Source organism: Dama dama, chromosome 7, assembly GCF_033118175.1.
Source record: "Dama dama isolate Ldn47 chromosome 7, ASM3311817v1, whole genome shotgun sequence".
Classification (NCBI taxonomy): Eukaryota; Metazoa; Chordata; class Mammalia; order Artiodactyla; family Cervidae; genus Dama; species Dama dama.
Window position 1 is genome coordinate 24,455,920 of NC_083687.1, and position 15,376 is coordinate 24,471,295.

Here is a 15,376-nt window from a genome sequence, read left to right on the forward strand (position 1 = left end):
TGGTCCAACATTGATGCAAATATAGTACCCATGATAAGAAATTAGCAAAAGATATGCCTCTATCAGGGCTTTCCTCTTGGCTCAGATGGTAAAGAATCCACCTGCAATGCAGGAGACCTGGCTTCAATCTCTGAATTGGGAAGATCCCCTGGAGAAGGGATAGGCTACCCACTCCAGTATTCTTGGGCTTCCCTGGTGGCTCAGATGGTAAAGAATCTGCCTGCAATGTGGGAGACCTGGGTTCGATCCCTGGGTTGGGAAGATCCCCTGGAAGAGGGCGTGGCAACCCACTCAAGTATTCTTGCCTAGAGAATGCCCATGGACAGAGGGCCTGGCAAGCTAAAGTCCATAGAGTTGCAAAGAGTCAGACATGACTGAGTGACTCAGCACAGCAAGCATGCCTTTATCAAACCTTTAGAGAAAATAAGATGGATCCTACCTCATTCCACTGAACACATAATTAACTTCTACAAAGGAAGATAACAATATTGGTTTATGTATTTATTACAGAGCTTCTAATTGCATTCTGACAGCTCTCTGCACTGGGGGCACACATGATTCCTTTGGTCAGAGGTAAATCTTCCTTTTCAAGATCAATTATCCTCGAATGACCTCTCAGTGCAGCAAACCTTACTTGGTGACAAACACAGTTCAATTTGCTTTTCATATTTAGGACAGCGTCTCTTACATTGACCGTACAATTTTGAGCATCGTTCAGGATCCACCAAGGCTAGAGTAAAAGAAGAGTAATTGAAATTACTGATTTTTTAATTTAAGGATGTACTATTTGTGATTATAAAAAGTCCTATGTGTAGACTGTAACAAATTTGCAAAATGCCAAAAAATAAGAAGACACTAAAATATTATATATCCCCATTATACATGTAAAATTGAAACATTCTGAATTAATACATGATTAGATTGTATGACATATATTGCTCTTCTCAACAAGATTCAAAAGTTTTAGAGCTACATAATATTCCCTTGAAATTATATATAAAATAATTTATCAATTTTTCAGCTACGTAATATTTAGAACTTTATGAGATTATTTTTTAAATTTATTTTTAATTGGAAGATAGTTGTCTTACAGTATTGTGCTGACTTCTGCCATACAACAGTGTCAAGTTATTATAAACAAATTCATATTACATATCTTGATATTTACATAATATATGTTTAGGATAATCGTGAAAGAGTTTGATTCTAAAGTTTTTAGTTTATATATTGCCACCAACAGTGTATGCAAATTTTACACCCTCCAAAAATGTCATCCACTACAACTTTAATTTATATGCCTTTGGTTATTTGTTTTGTACAATTTTTCTTTCTTTTTCTTTATTTTACTGCTTATATACTTTGCTTATTATATTATTGGTATAATTTTTATTGTTAATGAAAGAGCTGGCTACACTTGAATACATCCTTGTACTCCTTATCCTCTGCTGCTTCATCTAGTCTTTTTTCTTTCTACTTCTATTTCTCTTCTTTCATTTCTTGAAATATTGCAATGCAGTCTTCAATGTGATGAATACTTTGCTTACATTATTTCTTTTAATCTTTTTAAAACCTTATGAAATTAAATTACCGTCCATTTTATAGTTAACAGAACTAAAGCTTTTACCACAGCTACAAAGGAGCTCCAGGTCCTTGAAAAACCTGGCCCATTTAATGGCAAGCTCACTATATAAACTATTATAGTATGCTATGTTCACTATCCCTATAGATTATTTGATGTTTGCACTTCCCCTAAAGTACTGGCCATTCCTTCATGTTTTAATCAACATCAGTATTGATTTCATCATTTCACAACTAGTCTCTCCAGCATGGTATCACTCTGGAGCAAACTCTCATCTGACATCTTCACAAAGTATTCACTTAGACACTTTTTATTGCTTCTTTTTAACTTTAAGGTTTTATCAATAGTTAAACCACACCATTGTGCAAGTGATATGTACTACTTGATGAACTCTTTCAAAACCACTCACTTTAACATCTTGAATTGCCTTTCCTGGATTTTTTTTATTTGTTTTTGTTTATTTATTGATCTATGAAAGGCCAAACATGGAGCATTCTGTCCATTTCAGCTGGCATGTCATAACAAGAACAAACTTTTATATCAGATATTTTACCTTTTCTACAATTGCTATTGATTCTGCTGTATTTCCTTCACTTTTTGTTAAGGACATTGAAAAATCACTTAAATTCTCTAAGTGGCAATGTGCACAAGCTATTGAGTAGAAAATCTAAAACCTAGATTTTCTAAGTTTGAATTAAGTTCTATTTCTAAATACATGCTGCACCTTTTGAAATTCCAGCTCTCTAGTGCCAAATTAACACATTTTGGGGCATATATTTGTATCTTCCTTGTTAGAGTCTGGATTACCTCAGTGGCAACACATATTAAGAAGAGCATGTAATCATCACTGGAGCTAAATATTTTAATGATTTACTTTTAACTGATTCATAAAACCACTGTTGTATTCCTTTACTAATGCATTAACTATTTCAACTAAGATTTTTTGAGGTTCTATTTCTTTATCTGCCTTTTTATTCTCACTGCACCTCACTGCCCAGCATATTTTGAGACTATATCCTGGATCATTTTATAGAGTTTGTTATTGGTATCCCAAGAGATATGTACCTATTCTTAGTCTATTCATCTTCCCTGGGGTTCAATTTATTATGAAGTCTTCACTGATAGAAGATTAAATAAATTTAATAAATTATTATATTCTTAAAAACTTGAATATCAAAACAAATCAACACTCCAAGAAGAAAAAGAATCTCACCTTAGTCAGCTTATTTGCATTTTGATTTTCAAATTGAAATAAATTATATTGGTATAGCACTATTCTAAAATAGGAAACTGAGTTTCAATATCATCAAGAGACTTTTTTTTCAAGAGATTTTTTAATTGAAAAGATTCTATTAGGAACCTACACTTTCTAATTTATAATTGAATATTTCTATTTTTAGCCTGGAGCAATAACAACAAACATATGATACATACAAACACACCAGAAGCATCTATTACCTGGTAGAACGAAGGTCGCATAACACAGAAAATGAAAAAGATAATAAAAGATCTTCATTCTGTAGAAAGAAGCTATTGAAAGATTTATTAACAACTAGAACACTTTCTAGAAAGCCAAGAGACATTTACTATTTATAGTTTTCTAGTGGAAGAAAAGCTCTCTTTTTCCGGAAATTGTTTTAATTTTGTGTTCTTATCTCTGCTCCACTGACTAGAGTTGTGGGCAGAGCTGAAAACATTTGATATTAATCAGTCTTTAGGGAAGAATCTGTATGTAGAAGATAGTTGTAACATGACATTCTTATAACCAATGGTGATCAATTAAACACCAACACAAAGGATCACGCATGGAGTGGGCTTGAGATAAACATTTACCACTTTAAATGTAAAACAAATGAGCACTACTGTCAGTTAAACTTCTGATTATTTTTCAAAATATATTCCAATTACTAACCTGGTACGCAAATTCATCAATATGTTCATATATCCAAAATCCTACCTTATATCCAGCCATCTCATTAGCTTCCCCAAATTACTCATTTACCAAAGCCTGGATATTACATCTCACTTTTGTCACTGATTTTTTTACCTTTTTTTTCAAGTGTGACTTGAATATTTATGAAGCGCTGTTTCTTTCTAGAAAGGCCCAATTAGTTTCCACTTATTTTAAAGTTTTTGGCACAGTAAAATAATGAATATTGAAAAATAACTTGCAATGAATATAATTTCCTACCCCAATTTCCTTATTTTTGTGTGTTCTGGTTACTATAAACATAAGAATTTCTCCTTGTTTTGCAACCACAGAGTGTATCTTTTGTCTCCATTAAAAAAAAAGAGAGAGAATTTAGATGACTTACACCTTCTCCTGTGATGGCCTTCTCCTCAAATATTTGAACGTTATATTATTTTTTTGTAAGTAATCTATAGGACTCTTTAAGCATTTAAACACTTTATCTTTTCCCCCACCAACTTTAGTCACAACATTAATTTTTCTGTACTTAAAGTAGCTGTGTTGTCACATGGTTTTATTTTTTCTTGCGTATATATCTGAGAATAGGATTGCAGAATCAAATGATTACTACATGTTTAAACTTTTTACAAAATGTTCAACTGGTTTTCAAAGTGTTTGCACAAATTTACTCATCAGTACTGTGTGGAAGTTCTAACATCTTCACATCCTCTCCAGTATTTGTTAATATTTGTTGTTTTGGTTATAGGCTGTTTAGTGGGTGAGAAGTGATAACTCATCATGTGCATGCCCAAGATGGCTATTGAGGTTAAACATATTTCCACGTGCTTGCTGAGCATTTTTATATTGCCTTTGGAGAAATGTCTATCCAGCTCCTCAGTCCATTTTATAATCGTGCTTTGTGTTTCTTTTTGTCTAGTTGTAGATATTCTTTATATGTTCTCAACTCTTACGGTTGGGAGATGACTGGTTTGCAAGGCTACTGTAGAGCTGGGATGAGTTGGAAGGTAATAGGCCAGTTAAAATGCCACAAAGGTATTTAGAGATTTAGCACCTTTTCTTGAATATATGCTCTTTGGAGTTTTTCAAGTCTGTGGTTAATTTTCAGAGTTCTTAAAAAAGTTATGTTGATCATTTTATGCCAGTGTTTTGTTACTTTTATCAAGGGGCAAATTTTTGCAGTTATTTATTTAATCATTTCCCATTTTATTGTTTTCCCATTAGAACAACAGAATGGGAAAAACTAGAGATCTCTTCAAGAAAATTAGAGATACCAAGGGAACATTTCATGCAAAGATGGGCACAATAAAGGACAGAAATGGTGTGGACCTAACAGAAGCAGAAGATATTAAGAAGAGGTGGCAAGAATACACAGAAGAACTATACAAGCAAGTTCTTCATGACCTAGAAATGGTGTGATCACTCACCTAGAGCCAGAAATCCTGGAATGCGAAGTCAAATGGGCTTTAGGAAGCATCACTACAAACAAAGTTGGTGGAAGTGATGGTATTCCATTGAGCTATTTTGAATCTTAAAAGGTGATGCTGTGAAAGTGCTGCACTCAATATGCCAGCAAATCTGGAAAACTCAGCATTGGTCGCAGGACTAGAAAATGTCAGTTTTCGTTTTAATCCCAAAGAAGGGCAATGCCCAAGGATGTTCAAACTACTGCAAGATTGCACTCATCTCACACGCTGGCAAAGTAATTCTCAAAGTTCTCCAAGCCAGGCTTCAACAGTATGTGAATTGTGAACTTACAGATGTTCAAGCTGGATTTAGAAAAGGCAGAGGAAGCAGAGATCAAATTGCCAACATCTGCTGGATCATCAAAAAAAGCAAGAGAGTTCCAGAGAAGCATCTACTTCTGCTTTATTGATGCCAAAGCCTTTGACTGTGTGGATCACAACAAACAGTGGAAAATTCTTCAAGTGATGGAAATACCAGACCACCTGACCTGTCTCCTGAGAAATCTGTATGCAGGTCAAGAAGCAACAGGTAGAACTGGACATGGAACAACAGGCTGGACCCAAATTGGGAAAGGAGTGTGTCAAGACTGTATATTGTCACACTGTTTATTTAACTTATGTGCAAAGTCCATCATAAGAAATGCCAGGCTGGATGAAGCACAAGCCAGAATCCAGATTGCTGGGAGAAATACCAATAACCTCAGATACACAAATGATACCACCCTTATGGCAGAAAGTGAAGAGGAACTAAAGAACCTCTTGAAAGTGAGAGAGGAGAGTCAAAGAGCTGGCTTAAAACTCAACATTCAACAACTAAGATCATGGCATCTGGTCCAATCACTTCATGGCAAATAGATGGAGAAACAATGGAAACAGTGACCAATTTTATTTATTTTTTTTTGGGGGGGGGTGCTCAAAAATCACTGCAGATGGTGACTGCAGAAATGAAATTAAAAGACGCTTGCTCCTTGGAAGAAAAGTTATGACCAACCTAGACAACATATTAAAAAGCAGAGGCATTACTTTGCCAACAAAGGTCTGTCCAGTCAAAGCTATGATTTTTCCAGTAGTCATGCATGGATGTGAGAGATGGACCATAAAGAAAGTTGAGCACAGAAGAATTGATGCTTTTGAACTGTGGTGTTGGAGAAGACTTCTTTTAAAACTTTAATTTATTATTTTATTGAAGGATAATTGCTTTACAAAAGTTTGTTGTTTTCTGTCAAACCTCAACATGAATTGCCCATAGTCATACATATATCCTCTCCCTCTTGAATCTCCTTTCCATCTCCCTCCCCACCCCGCCCCTCTAGGTTGATATAGGGCCCCTGTTTGAGTTTCCTGATACATACAGCAAATTCCCATTGGCTATCCATTTTACATATGATAATGTAAGTTTCCATGTTACTCTTTCCATACATCTCACCCTCTCCTCCCCTATCCCCATGCCCATAATTCTATTCTCTATATCTGTTTCTTCACTGTTGCCCTGTAAATAAATTCTTCAGTACCATTTTTCTAGATTCCATATATGTGCATTAGAATATGATATTTAACTTTCTCTTTCTGACTCACTTAACTCTGTATAATAGGTTCTAGGTTCATCCATCTCATCATAACTGACTCAAATGTGTTCCTTTTTATGGCTGAGTAACATTCCATTGTGTATATGTACCACAACTTCTTTATCCATTCATCTGTCGATGGGCATCTAGGTTGCTTCCATGTTCTAGCTATTGCAAATAGTGCTGCAATGAACAATGAGATACATGTGTCTTTTTCAACCCTGGTTTCCTCAGGGTATATGCCTAAGAGTGGGATTGATGGGTTGTATGATGGTTTTATCCCTAGTTTTTTATGGAATCTCCATACCGTCTTCCATAGTAGCTGTATCAATTTACATTCCTACCAACAATGCAAGAGTGTTCCCTTTTCTCCACACCCTCTCCAGCATTTATCATCTGTAGACTTTTTGATGATGGTTATTCTGACTGGTGTGAAGTGATATCTCACTGTAGTTTTGATTTGCATTTCTCTAATAATGAGTGATGTTGAGCATCTTTTCATGTGTTTGTTAGCCATCTGTATGTCTTCTTTGGAGAAATGTCTGTTTAGGTCTTTCTCCCACTTTTGATTGGGTTGTTTGTTTTCCTGATATTGAGTTGTATGAGCTGCTTGTATATTTTGGAAATTAATCCTTTGTCCGTTGTTTCATTTGCTATTATTTTCTCCCATTCTGAGGGTTGTCTTTTCACCTTGCTTATAGTTTCCTTTGCTGTGCAAAACCTTTTAAGTTTAATCAGGTCCCACTTGTTTACTTTTGCTTTTATTTCCATTACTCTAGGCGGTGGGTCATAGAAGATCTTGCTTTGATTTATGTCATTGACTGTTCTGCCTATGTTTTCCTCTAAGAGTTTTATAGTTTCTGGTTTTACATTTAGGTCTTTAATCCATTTTAAGTTTATCTTTGTGTATGGTGTTAGGAAGTGTTCTAATTTCATTTCTTTTACATGTAGCTGTTCAGTTTCCCCAGCACCATTTATTGAAGAGGCTGTCTTTAACCCCATTGTATATTCTTGCCTCCTTTGTCAAAAATAAGGTACCCGTAGGTGCATGGGTTTATTTCTGGGCTTTCTATCTTGTTCCATTGGCTTGTATTTCTGTTTTTGTGCCAGTACCATACTGTCTTGATGACTGTAGTTTTGTAGTATAATCTAAAGTCAGGAAGGTTGATTCCTCCAGTTCCATTCTTCTTTCTCAAGACTGTTTTGGCTATTTAGAGTCTTTTGTGTTTCCATACGAATTGTGAAATTTTTTGTTCTAGTTCTGTGAAAAATGCCATTGGTAATTTGAAAGGGATTGCACTGAATCCATAGATTGTGTTTAGTAGCATAGTCATTTTCCCAATATTGGTTCTTCCTACCCAGGAACATGGAATATCTCTCCATCTGTTTATGTCATCTTTGATTTCTTTCATCAGTGCCTTATGATTTTCTGTGTACAGTTCTTTTGTCTCCTTAGGTAAGTTTATTCCTAGATATTTAATTCTTTTTGTTGCAATGGTGAATGGGATTGATTCCCTAATTTCTCTTTCTGATTTTTCATTGTTAATATATAGAAATGCAAGTAATTTCTGTGTATTGATTTTGTATCCTGCCACTTTGCTAAATTCACTGATTAGCTCTAGTAATTTTCTGATACTATCTTTAGGGTTTTCTATGTACAGTATCATGTCATCTGCAGACAGTGAGAGCTTTACTTATTCTTTTCCAATCTGCATTCCTTTTATTTCTTTTTCTTCTCTGATTGTTGTAGCTAGGGCTTCCAGAACTATGTTGAATAAAAGTGGTGAAAGTGGACACCCTTGTCTTGTTCCTGATCTTAGGGAGAATGCTTTCAGTTTCTCACCATTGAGAATAATGTTTGATGTAGGTTTATCATACATGGCCTTTACTATGTTGTGGTAGGCTCCTTCTATGTCCACTTTTTGAAGAGTTTTAATCAAAAATGCATGTTGAATTTTGTCAAAGACTCTTTCTGCATCTATTGAGATTATCATATGGTTTTTATCTTTCAGTTTGTTACTATGGGGTATCACATTTATTGATTTGCATATATTGAAGAATCCTTGCATTCCTGGAATAAACCCAACTTGATCATGGTATGTGAACTTTTTGATGTGTTGCTGAATTCTGTTTGCTAAAATTTTGTTGAGGATTTTTACATCTATGTTCATCAGTGGTATTGGCCTGTAGTTTTCTTTTTTTATGTTGTCTTTGTCTGGTTTTGGTATCAGGGTGATGGCCTTGTAGAATGAGTTTGGAAGTGTTCCTTCCTCTGAAATTTTTTGAAAAAGTTTTAGATGGATAGGCATTAGCTCTTCTCTAAATATTTGATAAAATTATCCTGTGAAGCCATCTGGTCCTGGGCTTTTGTTTTTTGGGAGATTTTTGACCACAGCTTCAATTTCAGTGCTTGTAATTGGGTTGTTCATAATTTCTATTTCTTCCTGGTTCAGTATTGGAAGATTGAACTTTTCTAAGAATCTGTCCGTTTCTTCAGGTTATCTATTTTATTGCCATATCATTGTTCATAATAGTCTCTTACAATCCTTTGAATTCCTGGGTTGTCTGTGGTAACCTCTCCTTTTTTATTTCTAATTTTGTTGATTTGATCCTTCTTTCTTTCTTTCTTTTTTCTGATGAATCTGGCTAAAGGTTTGTCAATTTTGTTTATCTTCTCAAAGAACCAGCTTTTAGTTTTATTAATCTTCACTATTGTTTCTTTATTTTTCATTTGTTTCTACTTGGATTATTATCATTTCTTTTCTTCTACTAATTTTTTTTTTTTTTGTCGTTATTGTTTTTCTTCTTCTTTTTCCTGTTGTTGTAGGTGTAAAGTTAGGTTGTCTATTCAATGTTTTTCTTGTTTCTTGAGGTAGGATTGTGCTGCTATACACCTCCCTCTTAGGACTGCTTTTGCTGAATCCTATAGGTTTTGAGTTGTAATGTTTTCATTGTCTTTTGTTTCTAGAAATATTTTGATTTCCCTTTTGATTTCTTCAGTAACCTGTTGGTTACTTAGAAATGTGGTGTTTAATCTCCATGTGTTTGTGTTTCTTACAGGTTTTTTTTTTTCCCCTTGTAATTGATATCTAGTCTCATAGCCTTGTGGTCGGAGAAGATGCTTGATATGATTTCAGTTTTCTTAAATTTACTGAGGTTTGATTTGTGACCCAAGATGTGGTCTATCCTGGAGGATGTTCCATGTGCACTTGAGAAGAAGGTGTATTCTTCTGCATTTGAATGGAATGTCCTGATGATATCAATGAGATTCATCTCATCTAATGTATCATTTAAAATGTGTTTCCTTATTAACTTCCTGTTTGATGATTTTTCCGTTGGTGTGAGTTGGATGTTAAAATCTCCTACTTTTATTGTGTTACTGTCAATTTCTCCTTTTATGTCTCTTAGTGTTTGTCTTATGTATTGAGGTGCCTCTATGTTGGGTGCGTAGATATTTACAATTGTTATGTCTTCCTCTTGGGTTAATTCCTTGATCAGTACACAGTGTCCTTCCTTATCTTTTGTAATCTTTTTTATTTTCAGATCTATTTTGTGTGATATGAGGATTGCTACTCCAGCTTTCTTTTGCTTCCTACTTGCATGAAATATATTTTTCCACCCCCTCACTTTCAGTCTGTATGAGTCTTGAGATCTAAACTGGGTTTCTTGTAGGCAGCATATATATAGATCTTGTTTTTGTATCCATTCAACCAGTCTGTGTCTTTTGGTTGGAGCATTTAATTTACATTTAAAGTAATTATTTATATACATGTTCCTACTGCTATTTTCTTAATTGTTTGGGATTGATCTGTAGATCATTTTGCTTCTCTTGTATTTCTTGACTGTATAAGTCGATTTAACATTTGTGGTAAAGCTGGTTTGGTGGTACTGAATTCTCTTAACTTTTGCTTGTCTGAGAAGCTTTGGATTTCTCCATCAATTTTCAATGAGATCCTTACTGGGTACAGTAATATTGGTTGTAGATTTTTCCCTTTCTGTATGTTAGATATATCCTGCCATTCCCTTCTGGCCTGCAGTTTCTGCTGAAAGATCAGCTGTTAAGTGTATGGGGTTTCCCTTGTATGTTACTTGTTGCTTTTCCCTTGCTGCTTTTAGTATTCTTTCTTTGTGTTTAGTCTTTGTTAGTTTGATTAGTATGTGTCTTGGTGTGTTTCTCCCTGGGTTTATCCTCTATGGGACCGTTTGTGCCTCTTGGACTTGATTGACTATTTTCTTTTCCATGTTGGGGAAATTTTCAACTATAATCTCTTCAAAAATTTTCTCATACCCTTTCTTCTTCTGGGACACCTATCATTTGAATGTTGGTGTGTCTGAAATTATCCCAGAGGTCTCTGAGACACTCCTTAGTTCTTGTCATTCTTTTTACTTTATTCTGCTCTTCAGAAGTTATTTCCACCCTTTTATCTTCCAGCTCACTAATTTGTTTTTCTGATTCAGATATTCTGCTGTTGATTCCTTCTAGAGTATTTTTAATTTCAGTAATTGTGTTGTTTGTCTCTGCATGTTTACTCTTTAATTCTTCTAGGTCTTTGTTAATTGATTCTTGCATTTTTTTCCATTATGCCTTTAAGATTTTTTTTAATCATCTTTGCTATCATTACTCTGAATTCTTTTTCAGTAGTTTGCCCATTTCCTCTTCTTTTATTTGGACTTCTGTGTTTCTCATTTGTTCCTTCATTTGTGTAGTATTTCTCTGCCTTTTCATTATTTTTTTTTTTTTAAACTTACTGTGTTTGAGGTCTCCTTTTCCCAGGCTTCAAGGTTGAATTCTTTCTTTTTTTTGGTTTCTGCCCTCTAAGTTTTGTCCAGTGGTTTATGTAAGCTTCTTATAGGGTGAGATTTGTGCTGAGTTTTTGTTTGTTCATTTGTTGGTTTTTCCTCTGATGGGCGAGGCTGAGTGAGGAGGTAATCCTGTCTGCTGATGATTGGGTTTGTATTTTTGTTTTGTTTGTTGTTTAGACCTGCGCACAGGGTGCTATTTGTAGTTGGGTAATGCCTGGTCTGGTATTACAGTGGTTTCCTTTGTGTGAGTTCTCACTAGTTGATACCTCCTAGGGTTTGTTCTCTGGTAGTCTAGGGTCTTGGAGTCAGAGCTCCTACTCTAAAGGCTCAGGGCGTGATCTCTGGTCAGGAGTGAAGATTCCACAAATTGTTTGTTATGGCATTAAGTGAGATTAAAACAAATATCCAAAAACGTGAAACCAAAGATGAACCCCAGACAAATGGCAGTTACAAAATCAGGCAAATAATAACTAAAATAATGGAATATACACATACACATATACATCCATGAGCAAAATGAAAACATTACAATGAAAATAAAGTACAGTAGATTGATCCAGCAAACAAAGGAAATAAAAAATTATATTTGCCAGTTAAGAACAAAACTAACTAAAAGCACAAACTGGAAAACAAAGCTAAAGCAAGGTGCCAACTGGGGAATAAAGTAATGAAAACAAAACTAACAAATATGTTGAGAGGAAAGGAAAGAAAGAAAAGAAAGAAAGAATAGATATGCAAAATTAAATAGGAGCAGATGAAGAAGATTTATATATATTAAAGCTATAACTGCAAGGGGAAAAGAACTGTAGGAAAAGCAAACAAAGGGATACATGTAGAAAAAAATGATAGGTTTAAAAAATTAAAATTAAAAAAAGAGAGAGAGGAAAAAAAAAAAAAAACACACCACTCCTCAGAACCGCAAAAGCCCAATATAGAGGCAGAGGTTTATAACAACAATAAAAAAATGTGAGTGAGAAAAAAAAAAAGAGAAAAAATCTCAAAACTTAGTTAGATTTCATAGCGCCAATAAAATTGACAACTACAACAGAGGGGGGAAGAAAAAGAAAAAAAAAAAAAAGAAAAAAAATCCAAAAGAATAACAGAACAAGTCAAAACATAAGAATAATAAATGTTTTCTTTTTTTTTCTTATGAGTGATTAAAAAAAAAAAAAATTTAATAAATGTTTTTCTTGAGTCACTGCTGCCAGAGTCCTTTCCCTCGCTGGGAGTCACAGTCCACTTCACCTCCACAGAATGCCCTCTAACACTGTGCTGATCTCTGGACCTGCTTCAAGAGCAGCTCAGATTCCGATCTGCTCCTACTCCTCTGTCTTCTTGCCTCCGATGTCAACAGCTATCAGACCTAGTATGTTTTCTTTTGTGGAAGCTCTCTTTTATATATAACTTATACATATATAACCTTTTATATGTAACTCAGACACAGAGTCTGCCTAGTTGATCATGTGGAGTTAATCTGCAGCTTGTACAGCTGGTGGGAAGGTTTTGGGTTTTCTTCCTCAGTCACACACCCCTGGGTTTCAATTGTGGTTTTATTTCCACCTCTGGATATGGGTCGTCCACCGGGGTTTGCTCCTGAGGCTGCCGTGGAGGACTTGGGTTTGCCCCTGTGAGGGCCAGGTGTGGAGGTGGTGGAGCTGCTTAAGTCACAAGGGAGCTGGCAGCACCAGGTACTCAGGGGAGTTGGCAGCTAAGGCAGCAGGAAATACAGTGCTCTAGAAGGGTATGACAACCATTATTGGCCAATACACTCTAGGACTCTTGCCTGGAGAACCCCCTTCCCTGACAGAGAAGCCTGGAAGCCCACAGTCCACAGGGTGGCAAAGAGTCAGACACTACCGAAGCGACCCTCTGTTCACAGGCATCACAAGACGTTTTTTGTTTGTTGCAGCTCTCTCCCAGTGGGAGTTGACCGTGAAGGTGGTGCAGCTGCTTGGCTTGCAGGGAGCCTGGAAGCGCCAAGTGTGCAGGGACACGGACTGCCTCCGCGGAAGGAGTTCTGAGCCTATCAGAGTCTTTTGTCAGGCCTCTTGTAGCTGGTGACCAGAAGTCTTTCTCCATAACTCCGCCCATCAGGCACTGAGAGGGCTCCCTCGCCTGGGGTCCTACTCTGTAATCAGCGTGTCAGGCACTTAAAGGAGCGCCCTGGCTGGGGTCCTACTTTGTACTTCAGCGCATCAGGCATTTGACGGGCCAGTCTCTCTATTGTTCGGCGGCCACTGCTGGTGTGTGCAGGGAGAGAGGCTATGGTGAGGGCTCCACCACCTAGCGTGACTCAGCAGTATCGCCTTGCTTCCATGGCTGCCCGGCTTTCCTCCACAAGCATTTCCCACCACAATCTCCTTCCTCACATCCCCTCGATCCAACTTTCCGCAGTCAACAGCAGCGCTCACCCTTGGATTGCTCCACAATCCCTAAACTCCAGCTCCCAGCCACTGTACCATCTAGGGTATGTATGGCTGCGGCAAGGACTGTCTGATTCTCATTCCATTTAGGCTGCCACAGACCAGCTGTTTCACTCTCAACCTTAAATGTTTCTCTTCTGACTCAGACAATTGCCCTGATGTGGGGATCGGACTCCTGCTTCAGTTCCCCCACCCACTGAGGGCAGGTCCAGTCCTACTAACACTCCCGTTTTCCCAGCTAATTCCTTCATCCTACTGAGTTTTGTGTGAGTTCTATATTGTCTTTTCTGCTGGTCAGGTACTCTGATACGCTCTCAGCTGGTGTTCTCCATGCCCTTCTGTGTCTGAAGGTGTATTCCCGATGTATCCATGGAGAGAGGTGTATTCCACGTCCACCTATTCTTCCACCATCTTGTTTCTTCTTGGAAAGGACTCTTGAGACTCCCTTGGACTGCAAGAAGATCAAACCAGTCAATCCTAAAGGAAATCAATCCTGAATATTCATTGGAAGGACTGATGTTGTAGCTGAAGCTCCAATACTTTGGCCACCTGATGGGAAGAGCTGACTCATTGGAAAGGATCCTGATGCTGGGAAAGATTGAAGGCAGGAGAAGGGGATGACAGAGGATGAGATGGTTGGATGACATCACTGACTTGATGGACATGAGTTTGAGCAAGCTCCAGGAATTGGTGATGGACAGGGAGGCCTCATGTGCTGCAGTCCTGGGGTCACAAAGAGTCAGACACGACTGAATGAATCAACGGAACTCAGCTTCATCATTTCAGAATTTCTGGCTGTGATTCCTTATGTATTGTTTCTTTTCCTTTTTTTTTTTTTACACTTTTTTTTTTTTTTTTGTTTGGAAGTTATACACTGGTTAATATTGGTGTACAACAAATTACTCTGAAACTTGATGGCTTAAAACAGAAACCATTTTACTATGTTCATCAATTCTGTGGATCAAAAATTAACACAGCGTATAATAGGAATCCCCAATAATCTTGCCTGGAGAATTCCATGGACAGAGGAGCCTGGTGGGCTATAGTCCATGGGGTCACAGAGTTGGACAGGACTGACTGACTAACACACACACACACACACACACACACACACACAGACGCACACACACACACACACACAGTAGAAATGGATTGCCTCTTTTCTTCTTTGTCTGGGATATTATTATTTGGGAAGGCATGGAGCCTGGGAGTGAGTTCTCACTAGCTGTTGCTGCTGTTGCTAAGTTGCTTCAGTTGTGTCCAAATCTGTGCAACCCCATAGTCGGCAGTCCACCAGGCTTCCCCATTCCTGGGATTCTCCAGGCAAGAACACTGGAGTGGGTTACAATTTCCTTCTCCAATGCATGATAGGGAAAAGTGAAAGTGAAGCTGCTCAGTCATGTCTGACTCTTAGCGACCCCATGGACTGCAGCCTACCAGGCTCCTCTGTCCATGGGACTTTCCAGGCAAGAGTACTGGAGTGGGGTGCCATTGCCTTCTCCTTCTCACTGGGTAGCTTCGTCTTACTCCCGCTTGTAGTTTCTAACTTTTTCTTAACATACCTAAATGTTATTGCTTGAAATTTCAGACTTTTTTTCTTCTTAATTTTCCCT

General features: G+C 37.1%; 1 protein-coding gene across 1 annotated transcript; it reads right to left on the reverse strand.

The window, feature by feature from the left end:
- Window positions 1-593: 593 nt before the first annotated feature.
- DEFB114 (defensin beta 114) lies at window positions 594-3,095 on the reverse strand. Its single transcript, XM_061146108.1, has 2 exons — window positions 3,038-3,095; window positions 594-730 (listed from the first exon to the last, which is right to left on the reverse strand). Exons 1-2 carry the CDS (start codon window positions 3,093-3,095, stop codon window positions 594-596), a joined length of 195 nt encoding a protein of 64 aa, XP_061002091.1.
- Between the last annotated feature and the right edge of the window lie 12,281 nt (window positions 3,096-15,376).

Bases quoted from the DNA above. Each gene is read 5' to 3' on its own strand.
- DEFB114 (XM_061146108.1), bottom strand. From the start codon at position 3,095: ATGAAGATCTTTTATTATCTTTTTCATTTTCTGTGTTATGCGACCTTC. The intron at 731-3,037 runs GTAATAGATGCT...CTTTTACTCTAG, and splicing joins TGCGACCTTCGTTCTACCAG to CCTTGGTGGATCCTGAACGA.